General features: G+C 35.9%; 3 protein-coding genes across 3 annotated transcripts; all 3 read left to right on the top strand.

The window, feature by feature from the left end:
• The first annotated feature begins 3,954 nt into the window (after positions 1-3,954).
• Positions 3,955-10,492, top strand: LOC121259400 (BTB/POZ domain-containing protein NPY1-like). Its single transcript, XM_041160972.1, has 4 exons — positions 3,955-4,890; positions 6,986-7,055; positions 7,949-9,124; positions 9,691-10,492. Exons 1-4 carry the CDS (start codon positions 4,829-4,831, stop codon positions 10,234-10,236), a joined length of 1,854 nt encoding a protein of 617 aa, XP_041016906.1. The 5' UTR covers positions 3,955-4,828; the 3' UTR covers positions 10,237-10,492.
• A 618-nt stretch (positions 10,493-11,110) lies between these two features.
• LOC121259401 (phospholipase D Z-like) lies at positions 11,111-15,453 on the top strand. The gene is made up of 8 exons (XM_041160973.1): positions 11,111-11,357; positions 11,476-11,680; positions 11,799-12,000; positions 12,384-12,577; positions 13,260-13,413; positions 14,054-14,218; positions 14,509-15,081; positions 15,303-15,453. The coding sequence occupies exons 1-7, from the start codon at positions 11,201-11,203 to the stop codon at positions 14,968-14,970; spliced, it is 1,539 nt and encodes a 512-aa protein (XP_041016907.1). The 5' UTR covers positions 11,111-11,200; the 3' UTR covers positions 14,971-15,081; positions 15,303-15,453.
• A 712-nt stretch (positions 15,454-16,165) lies between these two features.
• Positions 16,166-22,502, top strand: LOC121259402 (3-hydroxyisobutyryl-CoA hydrolase-like protein 2, mitochondrial). The gene is given in 15 exon segments (XM_041160974.1): positions 16,166-16,597; positions 16,790-16,870; positions 16,999-17,067; positions 17,603-17,666; positions 18,487-18,566; positions 18,837-18,920; positions 19,405-19,489; positions 19,702-19,787; positions 19,874-19,995; positions 20,491-20,551; positions 21,008-21,106; positions 21,184-21,285; positions 22,092-22,133; positions 22,254-22,260; positions 22,263-22,502. Coding segments are annotated over 15 exon segments (1,227 nt in total). The 5' UTR covers positions 16,166-16,462; the 3' UTR covers positions 22,373-22,502.
• Positions 22,503-22,609: the final 107 nt, after the last annotated feature.

Genomic DNA, 22,609 nt, shown 5'->3' with positions numbered 1-22,609 from the left:
GCACGATAACATATCCATACTAATGATGTAGTGTATAATTAAAGACAGTTTGTGGTCCAATATAATATAGCAGGATACGATAAGCCATCAACCTACCAACCAACCATTATAATTAATTCATCCGATTGAGTAATTTCGTATGGTTAAACTTTCTAAATCTTTAGCCTCGTTTGGATATATAACTAAAATGAGATGAGATAAAAATTAAAAATTAAGTAAAATATTATAAAAATATAATTTTTTAATTTTAATTTTATTTTAAATTTTTAAAAAATTATAAGGAGTTCAAATAAAATGATTTGCGTAGGCCTTTAATTTTGCACCCCTATCTTTTTCGTCAAGCTAACTAGCCATATATTGACCAAGTCCAAGGTACGGCCTTGATATTCATGTTTCTAAATAATAACTAATAATACATACAGTTATATAATGTGTGAGTATCACATAATTATTTTTAAAAAAAAGTTAAATTTATTATTAAAAAATTAATTTTATTTTATGTAGATTCTTTATTTATTCATTTTTTTCAAAATAATTATGTGACGTTTATATATTTCACGATTGTAAACATCATTTATTTTGAATAATTGAACAAGGGAATAGTAACGTTTTGACTTGCTTATCTGCCTTTTATTTTTGTTTCCTCGTTTTCTTGGTAACATCTAGAACATTATATTTGTATAACATAAGCAGTTAGTATCAAGGGTGTTTGAGTATACTTTTAATATTTGAAAGAAATAAGTTTTTCTTTTTGAGAAATGATCTAACTATAAAAAGATTATAAAAAAGTAAATTTATAAAATGACGTGATATGTTAGATTATAAAGTTAATCTTATCATAAAAAAATTTAATGAATCATATGAAGTTATGTCACTTTGTAGGTCTATTTTTATATAATTTATTTGTAAGAGTTGCTAGGGACAAGATGCGGTGTTAATAAGAGATTTATACCCTTCGATGTATTTGTGACATGTATGCATTCTAACAAGTGAAAAGTAAAATCAACTATGGATAAGTAAATCCCATACAACTCCATCTCTCTTTCTCCCCCCATTCCCCCTTCATTCCTTTTATCTATCTCTCTCGCTGAAACCTTCACATTTTCTTCCACCTCCCCCCCCTCTCTCTGGGGCCCGGAACTCTCTTTCTCACCCTTCAGTCCAAAGCTTTGCCATTAGAGAAGCCCCTCGAGCATAGCTTACACTTGTGTTTCTCAATCACAAATCCAACAACAAAAAATAAAGAGTAAAATAAATAAATCAATCAAAACTAAAATAAAACAAGGAAGCACTACAAATAATAGAGCAAAAACAATAAGTTATCTACCTATTTGTTTCTCTGGAGAGCTTGTGAACTCTCTGATATTCTATTTTTTCCTATGTGAGTGAGAGAGAGAGAAGAGAGTGGAGACTAAAAAAGGAGTAGGTGACAAGAATTCCTCCACCAAGTGATGTGTACAAGAGAGATACTGGCTTAGGTTTGAGATGAGAGAGAGAGCAACTGACGGAAATGGAGAGGAGAGCCGAGGGGGAGAAAGAGAGACTTCGAGAGGAAGAGAGTGAAAGGGGGTTGAGAAATTATTCCATTGAATCAATTCCACTGTAAATAAAGTGGATCTCTTACGTGTCATTTTTTAATTAGATGATGTAAAATACATGTCATTTTTTATTAGATGATGTAAAATACATTTACACACTATATCCGGTTTGAAGCTTTTCTCTTCATTTATATGTATAACACTTCTCGTTTCTTTTTATTTGGAAGAGGGGAAAAAAGTAACATTACTCGCAACTCACAAGTATATATATATGAGAGATAAAATTGAATTAAACTTGGAATGCAAAAAGTTGGTAAATTTCTTCAATTGTATCCATTGGTCACGTACTAAAACTATCAAGGGGGCATATAGACATTATCCTCAGAACTTTGCGTTGGATTATTCGATATGTAATCCATGCACGTTTTAGAAAGGGACAAAAAAGGGGTAAATTTTGCAGAAGGAGTTTGATTGGACATGAACAACGACAAGGACGTTGCATATGTATAGGCTCGTTTTGCCATAAAGTTGATAGGATTTCTGGCCAAAATTGGTATGACATGTAATTTAGTTTAGATGTCATATTTATTCAACGAGTTTACCTTTACCCTACAGTTGAACAATAATAAATAGCTTAGGAAAATACCGGGAAATTAAATTCCGGAGACCAATTTGACCCCAAGAACAGTCTCTTCCAAATAGCTTAGGTAGTAGGTACAGACAGATTCATATACAAGTGGGCAAAGATCACAGATTATGTAAGGCATACAAGTCAAGGTTGGTCAATTTGACTAATCACTGCGTGCTTAAATCATTCAAGGTTAACTACGTGCTGGCTGAGGGGATGATTTTGTTTTGTAGTTTTATTATGTTTTCTTAATTATTTATATATTTTTTTAAATGAGAATGGTAATTTTTAGGAGATTTAATTTATTGGTCCAATTGAAAAACTTGACCATACCGAATGGGTCCGGTCCAAACCGACCAGACCAATAAGTATATTGGTCCATTTTGGTACATGTAACTTTAGAATTTTTGTTTTCAGTCTGGTCACGATGTGTGATTTTTTTTTTATGCCAGATAGGATTAGACGGACTGAAGTTAAAATATTATATATATATATTATTATATTATTATGTATATTTTTTCATTTTCTTTTATATTTTATTTTATTTTAAGTTTGGATGATATTCCGTTTTTTAATTTTTTTCTCTCAAATTTTTTTTTTAATTTTATTATGATAATTGCTATTTTTTATGGATGGATATAGATAATTTTGATAATTCTTTAAATTTTTATTTAGGTTATTTTCAAGTACAAAATGTGTAAATAAAATAAAATAGTTGATATTTAAAAATATAATGAGTTTGGATTTTATTGTTCTGTATAGTTGGACGAAAATATGATTTTAATTTTTTTTAATCGGTCCGTCGTCTCGATCTAAAAAATAAAGGGACTGAAATTTTTGATCTAAAAATTTATTCATAAATGGACCGATTACAATCCTAGTGAGCAATGTCTGGGTGTGACCGTTAGAAGAAAAAAGAAAGACATTCTGGTAACCTTTACATTACATTAAACGCTGTGAATTATGGTTGTGCGTTCGTTAAGTAAACCAGCTAACCTTAACCTGACTACCTCTGTTGCCAATTAAGAGCACTGCCCCTTGCCTACTCCCCACCAACCTTAGGATACTCCAAAGTCAAACCATGCGACAGACTGTTAACCCTGCAAGAAACTATAACGACTAGATACACATGAGAAATCTCAACGCAAGGAAACAAGTACCGAGAGGATATGATCTTCAAATTAGGATGTACAAACTTATGACTTTTGCTGGCTGGCTGTGACTGTTTATTTTAACTCCATTTTAGGCTGAAGGGGAAGGGGGAAGGGATAGCACAAGTCAGTTCTGCATCAGCATGAATGGCTAGCTTCTTATACCAAGGTCCATAACACAGTTGCATTTTTCTCAATCTTCGTTACCCTCTATCTTCTCTTTTTCAAGTTCATTCTCTTTCTCTGGACAGCTTCTTGTTTGTCAGAAAAAAGATGTGTACATTGGACCCAGATAAAAAATACCTTGTCGTAAAGTCCTTGGTAGGAGTATATTTCTTTCTTTTGCTCAGATCTAGCTGAAAGAAAAGAAAAGGACCGAAGCTTCGTAGTTTAGTATCAAGGGATAAATTATGTGGGAATAGATTCATATCTGTGGACATCATTTCAACCACATGCTCCTGAGATTTTGGGTTCTCAAATTGACACAAAACCTATTATATTATGAATCCTATATTCAACACACCATCATGATGAACTGGGACTAAAATAAACCACGTTTCGAGGCTTTAGTTTTATTTTTGGTTGTGGTCCAAAACAATGTACTTTGAGAGTGGTAGACATGGAAATAGAGGGAGAAAGAGGGGGAGAAAGGTGAGAAAAAAAAGAAAGGGGCTGGCGTGCTTTAACGGCAGAGAAAAGCTCCTTTTTTAAGAGTGCCTCTCTGACTCTGAGGCTCTGAGCCACCCACCCTGTAAAACGCAGTCCCCTACTTGCCATACACAAACCTCACTACACACTACGCCCACGCATTTATACTCACGCCCGCACCCACCAACCCACAAACCCCGTTTGTTTTTCTTTTATATATTTTCTTCTTTAATTTCTCCTTCTTTCTTTGCCTACTGCAAGATTCAGAGTGCTTGTAAAGACAACTGCGTCAGAGCCTCAGAGACGGGGGAAAGAGACATTGAGATTTGCGCCAAAAGAAAAAAGAAGAAGAAAGATCTTGAGCGGATCACCATGATTTAAAGTAAAGGCGGCGAGAATTTATGAACTAGAGAGAGTGGGAGAGACTTCATTAAAAACTATATCCTATTCTCTCTGTGTTTGGTCACTGCTTACAAGCACTCATATTTCCTCTCTTGGATTTTTCTTGCTCTTATCATATTCATTCCATTCTCTCATTTTCTCTCTCTTCAAGCGTCATCTACTTCGTCATAGAGCCTGGGAACCGATGGGAACAGGTCGAAGACCGAGGCGGTGGTCTAAGGGCGGGGACTCCTCGGTCAGGTGTTCATCATGGGCTATTGGAGGCGTGAAGTTTTTAGATAGACAGAGTCTGTGAAGGCCCACCATTTCTAGACTGGGATTTTGGTTCATTATCCTGGGTTTGTCTTATAATCCGTCATTTCAGATAGACAAAGTCGGGGTTTTGAGCGCGGGCAGCTTTGCTGCAAGTGAAGGCGTGGTTTTGTGTGAAAAGGCCGGACGTTTCCTTGTGATTTGTGGTCATGAAGTTTATGAAATTGGGTTCGAAGCCTGATGCATTTCACGCGGAAGGGAAAACTGTCAGGTGAGGGGGTTTGCCCTCTGTCATTTATTCTAGAAATTTTTTAAATCCATAGACTTTTTTCCGCGTTCTCTGTTTTTTTTTTTTTTTTTTTCCCCTTTGAATTTGTTCGACTTTGAGTTTGATGTTAACGTTATACATCCTATCTAGGCATGGCTTTTATTCCCGGGTCTAAGGTTTTCTTTGCGGCGAATTAGGTATTGGGTCGTGTTTCTTTGTCGCAACGGCAAATTTATAAGGAAATCTATACTTTTAATTTCGAGATTTATATGTAAAGTGAAATACTGTTAGGTAACGATCCATGGAAAGAAATATTGTTAGGTATACATTTCTATCCGGGATTGAAAATCCTAAAATCAACTATGCCTTTTGATAATAATTCAAGAAATAACTTATCAAAAAATAGTTCAAGAAATAAAAAGTTTCAGGCTTAACACAAAAAAATGTGGGATATATTACGAATACTATTACTTGGAAGGAAAGAAAAAGGGAATAAAAGAGTTTTTTTTTTTTTTAATTCCCGGGTGGGTAGGTTCGCGGTTAAGGCAATTCAGAAGGTGGTCCAGCCATTGAATTGTCTTCTTTTCGAGAAATTTTCTGTTCATATGGGATGCCAAAGTTCTTTAATCATCAATTTGGGCAGGTTCTTACTTTTTAGAATGACGTTATTCCATCAATCATTTACCCTGATAAAAGTTCTAAATAGTGATCCCACATGTAGTTTTGGATTTTTCATGATCCCACATGTAGTTTTGGATTTTTCATATTACACTTCAAACGGGCCAGAGGAAAAGTTAAACCTTAGATCGATTGTTTGACGGTCACTAATTTAGCCCTCTTGCTGTAATTGCATTTTTGGATAGTGTGATTTTGCAACTCCTTGCATGTGCACTATGCCTTGTTGCATATTGAAAAATCTGGCAACAACAAAGCTGGATTGGTGGGTAATTAATTTAATTAAGAGGTCACATGCCATGATGCAAGTTGCATGTTTCTTTGGCTGTATATTGTTGTGGTAATTGCGGGTGAGTTCTATTGACACTGCTTTGCAGAGCAGGATGCTGTTATAGATTAGTTGAGATTTGAAGTGTTCCTATGCCCTTAAAATGTAGTTTCAGACCTTTTTGTTCATCTCACATTTAAATGCTTAGAGCAATGATTTCACAATATATGTTTGTCATCTGACCAATGTGGTCTGTGTCCCAAACATTGATTTTGATTGTGATTTTGGCTTTTAGATGCTGTAGAGGTTTTCTTGATGTTTGTATGTAAACACAAGATCAATCTGTTCTGTTCATCTTCTTATGCATTGACCTGAATCTGCTGTATGGAACTTTGTAGAAAGCTCTTATATCCCCCATCGGGCCTGATATTTGGAATATGGAGTCTTAGCACTCAATATTGATTTCACTATCATTTTAGGACGTGTCTTTAAACTGGGTTCAGTTCGGTAATCATTTTTGGATAACCAGCTTTCAGTACACATTAAGTTATGTTCTCTAGATTTAAGGGTGAATGAAAAAGGTATTGAGTTTGTGAGTGGGAGCAATCCAAAGTTTTCTAATCGAGGTTGCATCCACCCTTCTAGTACAAATAAATACCTTATGTTACATATTAGGCTATCTTCTTGGGATCAAAGGCTGGCTTTATGGTCTTCAGGGAATCAAAAGTTCCAAAACATTGATATGGACACACTCGTACGGTAGCGAATAGTCCATTTTAGACATTGTACTGAATTAGCATGTACGGATTGAACCTCACATAAATTTATTTTAAAAAAAAAATCTATGAAACTTCGCTCAACATAACCTAACGGTTTCTATACATTACAAGCTGCTGGACAACATAGCCGCTCCGGTTGTGCAGTCAATAGGACCAATTTTTGCATAGTCATTGTGTCATTAGTTTTGTGCACAGAACAAGGTTAACTACAGAACTATCAAAAGCATCTGAGACAATTCCTGTTATTAATTATTGTTGTTTGTATTTTAAATTCCAGGTATAAACCTTGAGAGGCCATCTTTTATATTCCATTGCCCCTTCAACTTCATTGTTTCCTCTTTATTGGCATAGCATACCAATGTTGTACTTCATGCAGGTATGTGTCATCTGAATTGGCAACGGATGCCATCATAAATGTTGGGGAAGTAAAGTTTTACCTTCACAAGGTATGGTCTGCTTCTTATACTTTTACCTCTAGTGAGTTGGACATTTACATTCTTGACCAGTTGAATTGTTTCGTTGCCTTATTTATATTAAATTGGTCATCCTTCGGTGACAACATATAAAATTAGGTCAAACTACTGACCTTTCATGTAACTAACATCCGAGACATTCTTGGAGAAGCGATAAGGCTATCCTTTATGCATATGAACTTTGTGAATGAAGTGGAACTAGTCTAACTTGATTTAGAGTATTTACTATATGGGTGGCTTCGTTCAATTTGTTTTGGTCACGAATTTGATCATTTGCAAGATTGAAGTTTGGTGTTCACACAGTAAAGGCATCTAAAGTGTGTTTCCTACATTAACTGAAATGTACGTTATCCTTATTGTGAAAGGAATAGCATAAATATTTATATTTTTTCTTTTTGGGATATATTATGTTTTCTTTTTGGGTAAAGTAGGCCATTTTATTTAGTCTAAAAGTTTTACCAAAGCAACAATAATAATAATTATAAAATTAGCAGAAACGCAAAAATTAGTTTTAATAAGAGGATGGTGGGCCAGTGGCATATGATTTGTGCTTTAAGAACAGGAAGCTTTTAAATTCAGACTTTTTATATTGCTGTAATGGCTGGTTGAGGTTGCCCTCTTGTCATGCTGCATTTTCTTGGACCATGTTGTCTTGCAACTATTTTGTCCCTTGTCTTAAGGACTACTAAAATTTTCTAGGTAATAAATAGTTATTATTTCCTTACATATACATTACGTCGTTACGAGTATGGAAGATGTATATTCTGCTTTACATATTTAATGTAGTGGCATAAATAAAAGAAATGCTTTTTTTGCCCAGTTATTTGGTTTATGCCAGTTTTCTGATACTGTGACTCTATTTTCAGTTCCCTCTCTTGTCCAAGAGCAATTGCCTGCAGAAACTACTATTGAAGGCCAATGAAGAGAACGAAGATGAAATTCATATAGCTGATTTTCCTGGTGGGCCGAAGGCCTTTGAAATTTGTGCAAAATTCTGCTACGGAATGACGGTCACCCTCAATGCATACAATGTTGTGGCTGCACGTTGTGCAGCTGAGTATCTCGATATGTCAGAGGATGTTGATAGGGGAAATTTAATATTTAAGATTGAGGTATTTCTCAACTCAAGTATCTTCCGCAGCTGGAAAGATTCCATTATTGTTCTTCAAACAACCAAATCTCTTCTGCCCTGGTCTGAGGATCTGAAAATTCTTGGAAGATGTATAGATTCCATTGCCTCTAAAACTTCTGTGGACCCAGCAAACATCTCTTGGTCCTACACGTATAATCGGAAATTAGCAGATCCTGGTAGAATTGTTGAGGATGGAGTGAAGTTCCCAGAGAAAATGGAGTCTGTTCCAAAGGATTGGTGGGTCGAAGATATATGTGAGCTGGACATTGATCTTTACAAGCGAGTAATGATTGCTGTGAAATCGAAGGGAAGAATGGATGGCACTGTGATTGGGGAAGCACTTAAAACGTATGCAGTTAGGTGGTTGCCAGATTCTGTTGATGCGTTGGTTTCTGATGCTCATGCCTGGAGGAACAAATCTTTGGTAGAAACAATCATTTGCTTATTGCCATCTGACAAGGGTGTGGGTTGCTCATCTAGTTTCTTACTGAAACTGCTAAAAGTTGCAATTTTGGTTGGAGCAGATGAGTCAACGAGGGAAAATTTGATGAATAGGATCAGCCTGAAGTTGCACGAAGCTTCTGTCAAAGATTTATTGATCCCGGCTCGGTCTCCCCAAATTACTGTATATGATGTTGAGTTGGTGCAATGCATTTTAAATCAATTTTTGATGCATGAAAAGTTTAACCGGGCTGTGGATGTTGAGAAGAGTGAGAAGGGGGCCGAGAATTTTGTCTTGGAACTTGGATCCCTGTTGAATGTTGGTAGACTAATTGATGGGTATGTAGCAGAAATTGCACGTGATCGAAATCTCACGCTCTCTAGTTTTATCGATTTAGCCCAGATGATTCCTGGATCAGCAAGACCTATTCATGATGGATTATACAAAGCCATTGACATCTATCTGAAGGTAGGATCTTATTATGCTATGCATTTTAATTTTGCCCATCTTTTCTACTCTACCAGAATAGGAATTGAGCCCGATATGCACAAAGGAACAGTTTCACTGCTTCATCTACTGTGTTTACAACATGAGCAATATTATAAGTCCAGTATTTGGCAATCTTGTAAGACTGAGATGACTTGATTGTATTGTGCTTTGTTTTGTTTTGTTTTGGGTAATGAGTTGTCCCCAAGTCCTTTGGCACTTGACTAATCCCTGTGCACGTGTGGCCTCCCTTATCGCACTTGTTGCAAGTAATCATTGGTTAATACCTGTGGTTGGCCACCAAGTTTAAAGTTGGCCAATGCTTGTTGGGGTTTCCTGATTTCAAGTGGGAGAGCCACAAAAACCAATCCGAGGATTACTTTACTCTTACTGAGCAGCTCTGTTATTTTATAATCTTTCGATAGATTTATGATATTTTCCTTATTGCTATGTTGTTATCTTGTCAATGATTTCGTGATTTAGAATTTGAGTATCTGGATAAGGAAGGCATTACTTGTATGAAGTTCTGATAGATCATTGTGTTTCAGGAGCATCCTAGTTTGACAAAAGTTGAAAGGAAGAAGATATGTGGACTTATGGATGTCAAGAAACTGACAATGGATGCATCCATGCATGCTGCACAGAACGAGCGCCTCCCACTTCGGACAGTTGTACAAGTTCTCTTTTTTGAACAGGTTAGAACATCTGCTGGTGTTCGACCTATTAACAACAATTCCTGTGATACTTCACGTTCCACGACAAATACAACAGATGAAGAATGTGAGAAGACAGAAGCAGCTGAAAACGGTAGAACCCTTAAGAAGCAGATGAGTAAAATGAGGATAAAAGATGAGGAATTCGGAAACAAGGGGAGACTTGCTAAGAAGGGCAGCAAAAACAGCAGAAGCGGCATGCAGTTGCTGCCATCGCGATCGAGGAGAATATTCGATAAACTGTGGGCAGTTGGTAAAGGGCATGGAGATAACAAGAGCTCTGACACGTCTGGGAGTTCTCAGAGCCCAACTTCAATGGTTCCTGGAGACACCAAATCCTCTGGTTCATCCGCAAGACACAGGAGGCACTCAATCTCCTAGAGGACTAAACTCGGTGAAGTATAATATTCAGGCTGCTTTATGGCAAGTGTAAAAAAATGGTAGGTTGGTTTTGTTATAGCTGGTGATGGGTTTGAACTGTCTAGCATCAGGGTGCAAAATATTATTCAGAAATTGGTTAACGCACGTAAAAATTGTAGCGAGTCTATTTTTGGTGCCTTTTCTTTCCTTCTAGCCTCTTCGGGTTCCAAATTCTAAGGTTATTTTACACTGTAAAAGTCCGTCCTTTTTCTCTCTCCTTTTTGTCCATTTACGATCCTAATGTTTTTGGGCAACCGGACAATTACTAACGATTACTTCCACGCGACAATTGGTTTTCAGCTTTGGGACACAAAACAAACCTGGGCCATTCCGTTTCCATCTGCAATTCAACCCTACCATCTCTTTTATTTTGAACAGCTTACGGTAACATGGTGATTATATAAAAATAATTATATAAATTAAGGTGATTTTATTTAATCTGTCAGATCTGTTTTATAATAAAAATAATTTTATAATTTGATAATTACATAAAATTATATCAGTTGATGAGATTATTTTTGTGTAATCACTTTATGATTAGAATATTTTTCTTTGATTAATTAAATTAAATTCAGTGAAAATATTATTATAGAATATGAATTACTTAATTAGAATAAACAAATTTGTCTAAAGAGAAAATTTAATAGGAATTAAAGGGTAAATGTATAATTATAACGTCTATTTTGAATAATAAATCTATTTATTATTTAATTTTTTATTATTCTATCATTATTTAATAGTATGATATTAGATAATTAATTTATATATAAAATATAATAAATAATTTTTAATCGTTAAAATCTACGTATCATTTCTCATTTAGCCGTCCTCATTTTGAAAATGTCAACGGTACCTCTAGTTTACTTGCAGATTTGGTTGGGAGCCAAATATATTTCAGCGGAAGAGCGGATGATCTTATACAGAGATGGAAGTAAGCACCATCGTTCTACTCATCTTCCTGTCAACCTCTCTTTCTCTCCCATCTCACTCCGAATCTTCGCCGGGATGCAAAGCGTGGCTCGCCCAATCAATCCCCACCGACATGCCCCACCTCCCTCGTGTCCCCGGCGTCCTCTCCACCGGTAACTCTTTTCTACTCGCTACATGCTTTCTCTTTCTCACTCCCTCGGTTTTTTAGCTGAGAAATCCCACCAAAACAAAAAACTTGAAGCGAATTTGGGATATGATGGTTGGTGATAGGGGATGTCTTCCGGTGGTTGGCCTGGAACTCTACCCAGAGACTCGACGTGATAGCTCAGTACTGGCAGCTGAATGCCCACCCCGAAGATCCTCGTTCTGGCGATTACGGATACTCGAAAGCAGACATGCTGAGATTTGGTGCCCATGAAGGTTCTAGTGTTTATAAAGCCCTCCAGGACGCCGCTGATCGCAATGTTAGTATCAGGTGCATTGTTCAATTCTGTCTGCTTGATCAACTTTTATTATATCATCTTAATCTATTTCAGTTCAAATTATGTATCGGTTAGTAGAATAATTTGTACATGAAACCGATTACTCTGTAGGCTACTGTCACACTCGGGAGTTTATCCCGACTATACCACAGAACCATCCAACCTTGCTTCAGGAAGGCCGAACGTGGAGAATGTGACCTTGTTACTGGGTGAATGGTATGGGTCTGGCATAGTACATACAAAAGTGTGGATATCGAATCGTCGAGATGTATATATCGGATCCGCAAATAATGACTGGAAGTCCCTCACGCAGGCATGTATTCTGACAGAATATACATGCTTATCTTGTCATCTATGGAATAAGGCGTTACCACTTGTTCCAAAAGTATAGAAAATGATGAATTTAATCACTAAACCATTATTCTAATATTCCCCTTCATGAAATGAATCCAGCACGTGGATAAAAGAGAATAGAGAGTTGACAGGTCTGAACTCATGCCTATTCGGTACAATACCATGATAAATTATCAATTAGTCCATGAACTTAAACTCATAGGCTCTTAAGTATCTTGAGCTAAAAGAAATATGTATCCGATCATCTGTAAAGTTCACTCATCTAATTGTTTCAGCATGTTTGTTTTTTTGCTGAACCATTTTATGAGGTGTTCTGTATCAATAATTATTGTGTGGTTATAGGTGAAGGAAGTTGGCATTTATCTTGTTGATTGTCCAAAAATTGCGAAGAAGGTTGAGGTTTACTTTGACAACCTGTGGAAGCTTGCATATCTCAATTCCTCGGCTTACACCAAAACAGTGTCTGATCAACAATGGCAGACCAATAGAAAAGTTCCATGCTGGTCACGTTTTCTTGATTCTAAAGAAAGTTGCAGGTATGCCAATGGCTTATTCTGAGAAGCAACTTCACTCTAGTTAAGGTTTCAAAACTTGTAGTCATGTGTTGTCTAGATAGTTTCTCATCAAAGTTATTTGCGCTCATGCTTCGGGGTATTACTTGTCTCAGAAATTCCTTGTGTGTGCGTGTTGATATTTTGGTATTCAATCAGTATATTTTTTGTTGAAACTTGGAATCCTCAAGCCTATTGGACCAGTAATAAAATTTCTCTTACAGGTGTGCATTCTCCTAGGTGTTGCTCTTGTATATGACCCGTGTACTTGGGCTTTGGCCTAGTCCTACAATCAATAAAATCTTATTTACCAATAAAAAAAAAATGTTGCGTTAATCTTGATTTGCAGGAACTTAGATATAATGAATGGGCACTATAACAAGAAATTAGTTAAGTTTTAAACAAGCTTGTTTTAGTCCTTCTAATTTTCTGAGTATTTCAGTATTTCACCTTTTCTTTTTTATTACGATCTAATCTCTCACTCAGAAAGCTTATTTTCTGCAGCTGTTAGTATGGTTCTTTTACATGAGGCTGATCATCTAGCTTAATATGCCCACTGCAGCCATATTGACCCACTTTCATTGCCCCCTGTATCTCCCCCTATATTCTCTCCTTTTACATGGTCAAATCTGATGGCAACTAACTGTTTATAGTTATGACATCACAGGTCACCTCTTCCTCAATTTGTGAGGATTCCCCATGTAGCAGGATATCCTATACTGTCCGACCCTTATATGTTTAAAATATCAATTCAGACTCCTGGGCACAGTCATTTAACTTTGCGGCCTGAATCCAGCTATCTATCTTACGCTCCTCCAGAGGTAATAGGGAATTCCTAAAATTTTGTTGGTGATATGGCTTTTGTTCTGTTTTACAAGAGGTTTCCTGTTTAATTAAATTAAGATATTGCCTCATCATTTGGAACGGAACTTTTACAAGCAATTGCTGGAACTGAAATGGTATCATTTGGGATTCTATTGTATATGTGATTTTCCAACTCATTTGATCAAATGATGAATTCTAGATAATTAGGTGTTTCCCTTGTATGCTACCTAATGCCCATTACTTGGGCTTCGTCTTTTGAGTTTTTAGTGAAACTTTGATTACCAGTCAACAAATGATGGAGTATTGGAAACATAATTTTTATTATAAGTAGTCATAGAAAAATACTTGAAGTAAATAATAGAGTTGTGTCAGATTCTGGGAAGACTGGAAATAAAATGAAACTATTTTCGGGTGATTTCGAGGACCTCATAACTAAAAGTTGATAGGTGAAACTTGGAGAACATCTGGATGACGTAGAAAATTCGAGGGTGGAATTTTATTAGAAGTTGAGGCTATCTACACTAGCAGCCTGCCTTTAAAATAATTTATCCTTGCCTTTTCTGGCCGTGCATGTTTAGCATTTTTGAAGTATTTTCCGTTTTATGCTTTAATTCTGTTGCTATTTGTGGTTGGCAGCTATCATTTGGCAGATACCAGGCTGACGAACAGGCATGGTTAGATACAATAAAATCTGTAGGAAGTGGAGGAACTGTTAGAATTAGTACCATGGACTGGCTTGGTCAGTCCCAATATTTGAAGCCAACAGTTTATTGGTCATCCCTTTCCTCTGCAGTATCAGAGGTAACTTTCTCTGCCACTGCTTATATTCTTGAAATATTTTGACGCTTCTAGTTACAACTAGGTGGCAAATGAGCATTGACCACTTTTTAATAACTAAGGGTTTTGCTAACTTCACACTCGAGAAAGGTTTATGGGTGCATCTTTAGCGGCTGGTTTCTTATCCTTTATGTGAACACCATAAAACTCGGGTCTGCCTTGCCCATAAAACATTATCAACATCGATATTATCTTCTATAAGAACCTTCAACATTCCCGTGTTTCATAGTCTGACAAAGTTTATGAATTACTAGGTGGTCTTCTCCAAGCATGCGACAGTGAAGATATTGGTAGCATACTGGGCACATTTTATCAACGGCACTGATCAGTATCTGAAGTCTCTCCTCTACTCCAATGTTCTCTGCTCCTCTTCAAAGTACAACAGATGCTCTGGAAAAGTTGAGATCAAGTACTATATGGTTCCGGGTTTTAATTTGACCGGACCTGCCACTCAGAATGGAACTAGTACGGGAAATATTTACCCTGGATATAGCAGAGTAAACCATGGTAAGTACGCAGTTAGTGATGCGCGAGCCCACATTGGTACAAGCAATCTTATTTGGGATTACTTTTATACAACATCTGGTGTAAGTTTTGGAACATACAACCCTGCCATTGTTTCGCAACTTCAACTAGTCTTTGAGGCTGACTGGAATTCGCCATATGCTGTCCCAGTTGAAGAGATAGATCAGGATGGTCAATTTTATTCAAGCTGATTCATAGTTGAACTTATTGGTTTGTGCAAGTTCCAAATCAGTAAATGAGAGAGCTTGAAACAAACTTTGCATAAAATGAGCTGACTGCATGTGCTTTATGTGGAAATGTTAAAGGAAAACACTAGTATGCCGCCTCAACTTGACTCCTTGGCAAAATTTTTTTTTTTTTTTTTTGGTTTTTTGTTTTTTTACTTAATGATTAAGGAAGTGTTTTTAAATGTATTGGTGTATTTTTTTTATTTTTTAAAAATATTTAAATGTATTAAAAAAATATGAAATGTAAAAAAAAAAAAAAAAAAAAACTTTGCGGCAGAGTAGCATTGCCCAATGTTAAAAGCTTGGAAACCATTTCATTTCAGAACCCGACACCTGGGGAAAGGACTGCAGTAACAACTGTGGAACTGCTTTGAAATCTTTTGGAGTTTGCATGGTTGGTACAGTGTTTTTGTTATATACTTTAAAGTAATACTAAATATAGTTATATGATGTATAAGTCTCGTGATATTTTCTTTTAAAAAAAGTGGCATCCATCATTAAAAAAAAATTAATTTTTTTCATGTGTCTCGGACTCTCAAATTTATTCACTTTTTTTAAAGAAAGTGTGCAAAACTTGTGTAATTTAGAACTGTAAATATTATTTTTCTATATTTTATCTCATTAAATTTCATATCATTGTAGCTATCTTAATTAATATTTTTTCTTATTAAAAAAATAATATTTTTTTTTAAAATAATAAGAGATGAATGTTATATTCATATATTGTAATACTTTGGTAAGAGAGACGAGAAAGCCGCTCTTATTTTTTCTTTGTTGTATTCATTTTTTGATTGAGTGGTGTTTCGAATAGCATTAGGTCCCCATTGGATAGTAAAATGTTTTATCTCATTTTATCTTATCACATCATTATAATTTTTTTAAATTCTTACACAGAATATAAATAAATAATTCAATTTTTTTAATTTCTAAAATAATAATAATATTAAAAAAAAATATTTTAATAATATTTTATTCCATTTTGAATTTGTAAATTTTATTTCAACTCATCTAATTTTAACTCACTATCCAAACGACGTTTTATTCTTTATTGCTTATCTTTACCGATTGATAGACTAAAAAATTAAATTACACGTAGAAAGCACATAAACATGTGGTCGGGTCGGGTCATTTAGACGGACCATGAAACAAGTCACGGCCCAAAACGAAGACTGACTTGGGCGCGTACTTGTAAGTTGTAAGCCCTAAAGAGTAGAGAGAGACAGAAGACAAGGAAAGCGTTACCGTCCCAGGGAAAATGTTTTTCTCGCACTTCCCTTCCGTTCCCCTCCAAACTAGCATTGAATAAGACGCGATTTTTAGGCCGTCACTCTTAACTCACACACACAAACGCGAGAGTTCTCCCCATTTGAGAGATGAAGTCTGAGAATAAGAGACTGTAGAAAAGAGAAACAAAAGAACAGCGCACACAGTCACAGAGAGAGAGAGTGAGTGGAAGATGCATAGTTTGAAAGCTTTGGTGGCATTGACGAGGAGGAGTTCGTTTCAGAGAGTCGGCCCTCTTTATCTCTCAGAGCATAGAGGCTTTTCTGCTCTACCAAGCTACGAGCAAAACGATGATCTCCAAGACCAGGTCACTCGTAACCCTCTCTCTCTCTCTCTCTCTCTCTCTCGTATTTTTTAGTTGCTAAGATGAAGTCAGTTTTAGAGATGTGTATGTATATGCTCTCTCTCTTTATGTATAAAATTTGTTCATTTTGTTTCTAAGATGAATCGGGTATATGCGGTTTTTGTTTTATTACTCTCAAAAAGATTCATTTTTCAGGTTTTAGTTGAAGGAAGAGCCAAGTCAAGAGCTGCCATTCTCAACAGACCTTCTGCTCTGAATGCTCTCACCAATTCAATGGTTTTGTTTGATCTGTTATATTTCTCCCATTTACCATCACTCTGTCTTCGTGGCTGTTGGCTCATTTTGTTTGTTCGGCTCATACCCATTTGGTAAAATTGTGAATTGGAGTTTTTTTTCTTTCATAGGCCGCTCGGCTTAAGAGATTGTATGAATCATGGGAAGAAAACCCGGATATCGGCTTTGTCTTGATGAAGGTATTGCGTTGTTTTTCGTTTACCCATACCTTATTTCTTCTTCAATTATTGTGGGGTATGTTTAACTTTATTTTCAATAACATACCTTAGAAGTTCGCTGACTATGTTGAGAATTGCCAGTGAATACACTGAGAATGGCCAATGTCACATGACAAGGCATGAAGTGTGGAAAGGCCCTAAAAAAACTTATTAAACGTAGGATAAGGGAACAACAACAAAAATAAACAACCACAACAACGAAAAAAGGATCGTATTCAGAATGTAGACGGTCTGTGATTTTGTGAACATGTTGCATTCTCTATTGTCTAGCTAAATAGAATATAAACACGGATGCTTGGTAAGCTGCTTTAGGATGGTCATTTTTGGAATAATTTTCGTGGAACTCTTTAGTGTAAATGGGTTTCAAATCCTGTTTTCTGCACCTAATTGATCATTTTATTATCGGAAGGCTTTTTAACTTGGAATTAAACATGCCCTTAATGCTTCAAATTTGTTCATCCTTGGTGTCTGAGCTGCTATCTTGAATTGTTTGAAGGGTAGCGGCAGGGCGTTCTGTTCCGGGGCAGATGTTGGTAACCTCTATCATTTAATCAGTGAAGGTGTGTATGATGTCCTTGTTCTTGTTTTTTGCCTGTTCAAGGTATCAACTCAAGATTTTTTTTTTTTTTTGTTTTTCACAGAATCCAGTCATTCTAACTATGGCTTCTGGAATAAAAATAATATCAAATAATTGAATTTCCTTTTTTGTGCCTCTTGTAAGACCTATTTTGATTTTTCATAACTGCAGATTTAGGCCATTCCACCTATATTGGGTCTTTATTTGGTGTTGGTGTGAACATTTGCATTATATAGCTGAAAAATTCCTATTTGTTCTGGTCATAAAGTCTATCGTGTAACTGGATCAGTAATCAAGCCAAATGCTATTATTATTTTGGATTTAGAGGTTGTTCTAATTATAATCTAATATTCTTTTTGATCAGTAAATAAGAATTTTATTAAAATAGGTGAAGCCAAGTACACGGGACATATACAAGAGCAACACCTAGGCATGAGTGTCTAAAGATACAAGGAAATCATGTACGTTCATGCCATTAAAGTCTATTACAATCGATTAATGGAATATTCATCGTGTATGTGTGTGTATTTTCATGGCCTGGCTATTAGCGCTTAGCAAATCAGTGGTGATGTTATGAAGATGTTCTACACCAGCTGTTTTCGATTTTCTTTTTTTTTTTTTTTTTTTTTTTTGGGGGGGGGGGGGTGGATCGGTTAGGCAGCAAGGTTTGATGGCTATGCATGATGTGTTTTTGGTGTCTTATCACCTTCTTTATTTTAAATTTTTCCATACACTGCTTCTGGTCGGGAAGCAGTTGTTAACCTCATGGTTTCTACAAATTAAGTAATTTTGATTATCTGCAGGGAATGTTGAGGAGTGTAAAAAGTTTTTTGAGACATTATATAAGTTGGTATATCTTCAAGCAACATATTTGAAGCCACAAGTGAGTATTCGATCCTTTTGAAGTTGAGATTTCAGAATATTTTGGTGAATGGCCAATCTTATCTAGGATGCATGCTTTTTTACTCGGTAAATTACCTATCTTATTTTGATGTTCACATGGTGGATGGTAGCAGGCTTGTGGTTTTACTTGTTCATTTGGTTTGAAATTAGGTTTTTTCTCCAAAAAGAAAAAAACAAATGTATAAACTACTTTAATTAATCATTTGTTTATATGGGGCCACTGATTGTCTTTTAATTGACATCTATACAGGTGGCTATCTTGGATGGTATCACTATGGGAGGTGGTGCTGGAATTTCACTTCCAGGAATGTTCCGTTTGGTAACTGATAAGACTGTATGTAGCTGCTGCTATGCCCTGCTGAATTGAATTGTTACTACTAGATTTTTGTTTGAAATGTCAATATCCTCCTGTTTTTGTATAAACTGTAAAAATATCCTTTAAGTGAAGCACTTTAAAATAAAATCTTTACCAATAAAGCAATCGTATAGCCTTAACCTTTTGATGAGATGAAAAGGTTATGCTCTTGATTGCATGAGAATGTGTTCTCTGTTCCCAGACAGAATAAATATGTTTGCTTTTGTGATGCTGATAGGGATCATTTAGTAATTCCCCTTTGCCTGTAGAATATCAAAGTGAGGGAAACATCGATCCCTAAATCCATTTGTTGATATTTCCTCTGCAAACAAAGATCATCTCAGTCTGCATTTTTTTTGAACTATTACTGTCTAGTGTGCTATATTTACGGTTGTATAATCACCATTTTTTGTGAAGTATATGTATATGATAAAAATTTCTAACCCATGCATGAAAATTGCAGGTTTTCTCTAATCCAGAGACTCAATTGGGTTTCCATCCTGATGCAGGGGCTTCCTTTTATCTTTCTCGTCTACCTGGCTATTTGGGTAACATATTTTTTTTTTTTATATTTCCTCTACAATCAAAGTTACCTCAGTCTGCAATATGCTGTACTTCCAATAAACACATGCTAAAACACCATGGCAGATTATTTGAATTCACGTGATTTCTGTGAACTGCTAAATCACTAGTATCCAGTATTTGAACTATTTTGAATTCTTAAATATTTATTACGTTACCCTCAACTGATTGCTCACAGGGGAATACTTAGCACTTACAGGAGACAAGCTTAACGGTGTAGAAATGATTGCATGTGGCCTTGCTACACACTATTCACTACATGCGGTTTGTTTCCGCTCATTTTATGTCATTCACTTTGTGTTTTTGTTATGTATTATTGATAGCCGATACTAATCAGTTCTTTATGACAGAGACTTTCTTGGATTGAGGAACGCCTTGGTAAATTGATGACCGATGATCCTTCTGTTATAGAAACATCCCTTGCACAATATGGTGACCTTGTCTATCCCGAAAGGACAAGCATTCTTCACAAGTAATGCTCTGTCGACTGTATCTTAGTTTCTTTTTTCAAGGATTTTTCATGGTTCTTGTCCATTATGGTTGTGTAGAAATCCTTTATTTTGGTCTTTGAAATTTTGCCTAGTATTGATTTTTTCTTCTCAAATTTCAAAATATCTAAGTTTGTACCATAAAAAGAGGGCAATGTTGTTCCACATCCATCAACTGTGAGTTGAATTGCATACACGACTAATGGAAAGCTGATGAGGCAAGTTTATAATCTAATGTGGCATTTGTGTTGATGGATGGAAGGTATAGAAATTGAAACATTTAAATTTGATGTGCGAGAATTGATGGTAACAATAAATTGCTTGTGATGGCCCTTATCTGTATACATTCATTTCAGTTTTTATAGTTCTGGTATTCCTGGAATATTAAACTTTAGACGATCTGTTGTAGAAGTATATGTTGCAGCACTGGTCCATATTCGTCTGTTAATTTATTTGCTCCTGTTTTTATGTTGACTCAGGATTGACACCATTGATGGATGTTTCAGCCATGATACAGTTGAGGAAATTATTGATGCATTGGTAAGCATAAAATTATGTTGACTTGATACTTGATGGAGTTTATAATGGAATATTTAGGAAAGTTATACAACCTCATAATTTATAAGGCTTGGCATTTTTTTATAAGCAAAAGGCCCAGCAAAATTAGCTGGTGGTTGAGGCTATATTTGTGTAGAGCATTTCCTTTTACTTTTTCTCTCTGCCTGCTGGAGTTTCTGTAAAAGAAAATACTCTGTTGTGTCTACTCTCGGAAATTATTGACTGTATACACTGATTATATTCATTTACTTTTTCCTACTCTCCACTATAAATTTATGATGAACTCCTTTAAAGTAATTATGCTCTTGGGTAATTTGGCTACCTGCTGGTGGAAAGCAAGAGTTGACTTTGTATCAAGATATAAGGGGCCACAATTTGCATTAAGTCATTGTTAAGATTCTTATTGATTGTATATTTTCTTTGTAACAATTTGCTCAGGAAAAGGAGGCAGCTGAGTCTTATGATGAATGGTGTAAAATGACCCTAAAAAAACTAAGAGAAGCCTCCCCGTTAAGCTTAAAAATTACTTTACAATCTGTGAGTCGCTTGCTCCTTTAAAGCAACCTTTAAGTTGCTTTAACACTACATATCTTGACTTTTTCCTTTGCATATAGATACGCGAAGGTAGATTTCAATCTCTTCCTCAATGTCTTGCTCGTGAGTACCGGATATCCCTTAACGGAGTTTCTAAACGGGTTTCACATGACTTTTGTGAGGTATGGGCTTAACTAATTTTATGTGAAGTTTTTATGACCCCTTCACTACATTATATAATCTAATGTATTTCACCAGTTTGGGATGAGGAAGCGAAGGTAAGCTTCTATGTGTCCTTTCCAAGAAGGACTGATAAAAAACAAAATGTGTCCTTTCCAAGAAAGAGATGTTTCGCTGTTTTTGCTCTTTCTGTAAGGCCCTCATCCTGCAGGATAACAATTCCCTTATTTGGAAAAATATTTGGCAGTTAAGACCTCTTCGAGAGGTGCCTTTTTTTTTTTCCATGGACAGCCTCTCTAGTATAAATTCTCACCATAGATAATCTCAGGAAAAGATACATTGTGATGAATGATTGATGCTACAAGTGCAAAAGGAGTGGGAAGTTGATCATCTTTTACTCAATCACAGGATGGCTAGTGCTTTGTGGAGTGACTTCTTCTGACATGTTGGATTGGACCTTTTTATTCTTAGAAAAGGGCTAGGAGGAAGCCCACGAATTACCACTGCAGAAGATGGTTCCTACTTACTATGGTGTATATGGAGGGGGAATGACAGGATTTGAGAATCATGAGCAGCTGCAGAAAGAAGTCAAAACTCTATTTTTAATACTCTTTGCCTTTGCACAGCCTCTATAGACTTTAGTGGACCGACTTTTTTATGATTTTCTTATATCAAAAAATCATTCTCTAATTCTAGATAGCTGACTTCTTGCATGCACACGCACACTTGTATATGCCTTCTTGCTTTATATTTTGAAATTTTATCACCTATCAATAAACTCATGTTACTCCTTTTCATACGGCTGTAGGGTGTTCGGTCACGATTGATAGACAAGGATTTTGCCCCAAAGGTATCTGATCTTGCCTTGTCCATAACTTAATCGTAATTGCCAATTTTCTTCTTCTTCTTCTTCTTCATTTTTGCAATTCAAGCGAATGGGTGGATTGTTTTGTTTATTGCCAATATGCAGTGGGACCCCCAAGCTTAGCGGAAGTGTCAAAAGACATGGTTGACTGCTACTTCTCTCAGCTTAATGAGTTTGAGCCTGAGCTGGAGCTGCCAACGGCACTGCGAGAACCTTTTATGTGAGATGTTTTTAATAAGTTTTTACGTGAGATATTGAATTTGTAACATGATTGTCTGCCTTGTTGCTTAATTTCGAAATAATTTAACCATCTCATGGTTTTCGTAGAAATAATGTTTCAAATCATTGTTGCAAGTAGCCATCATCTGAAACTTTCATGGTCGTTATTTTTTGGTACATTTGTATTATCTATGCAAACTTGAGGATTTGTGTTCACATGGTCCATGGAGTAGAACTCGTTT

Source organism: Juglans microcarpa x Juglans regia, chromosome 4D (genome assembly GCF_004785595.1).
Source record: "Juglans microcarpa x Juglans regia isolate MS1-56 chromosome 4D, Jm3101_v1.0, whole genome shotgun sequence".
NCBI lineage: Eukaryota > Viridiplantae > Streptophyta > Magnoliopsida > Fagales > Juglandaceae > Juglans > Juglans microcarpa x Juglans regia.
This window is presented reverse-complemented; position numbering and strand designations above follow the sequence as displayed.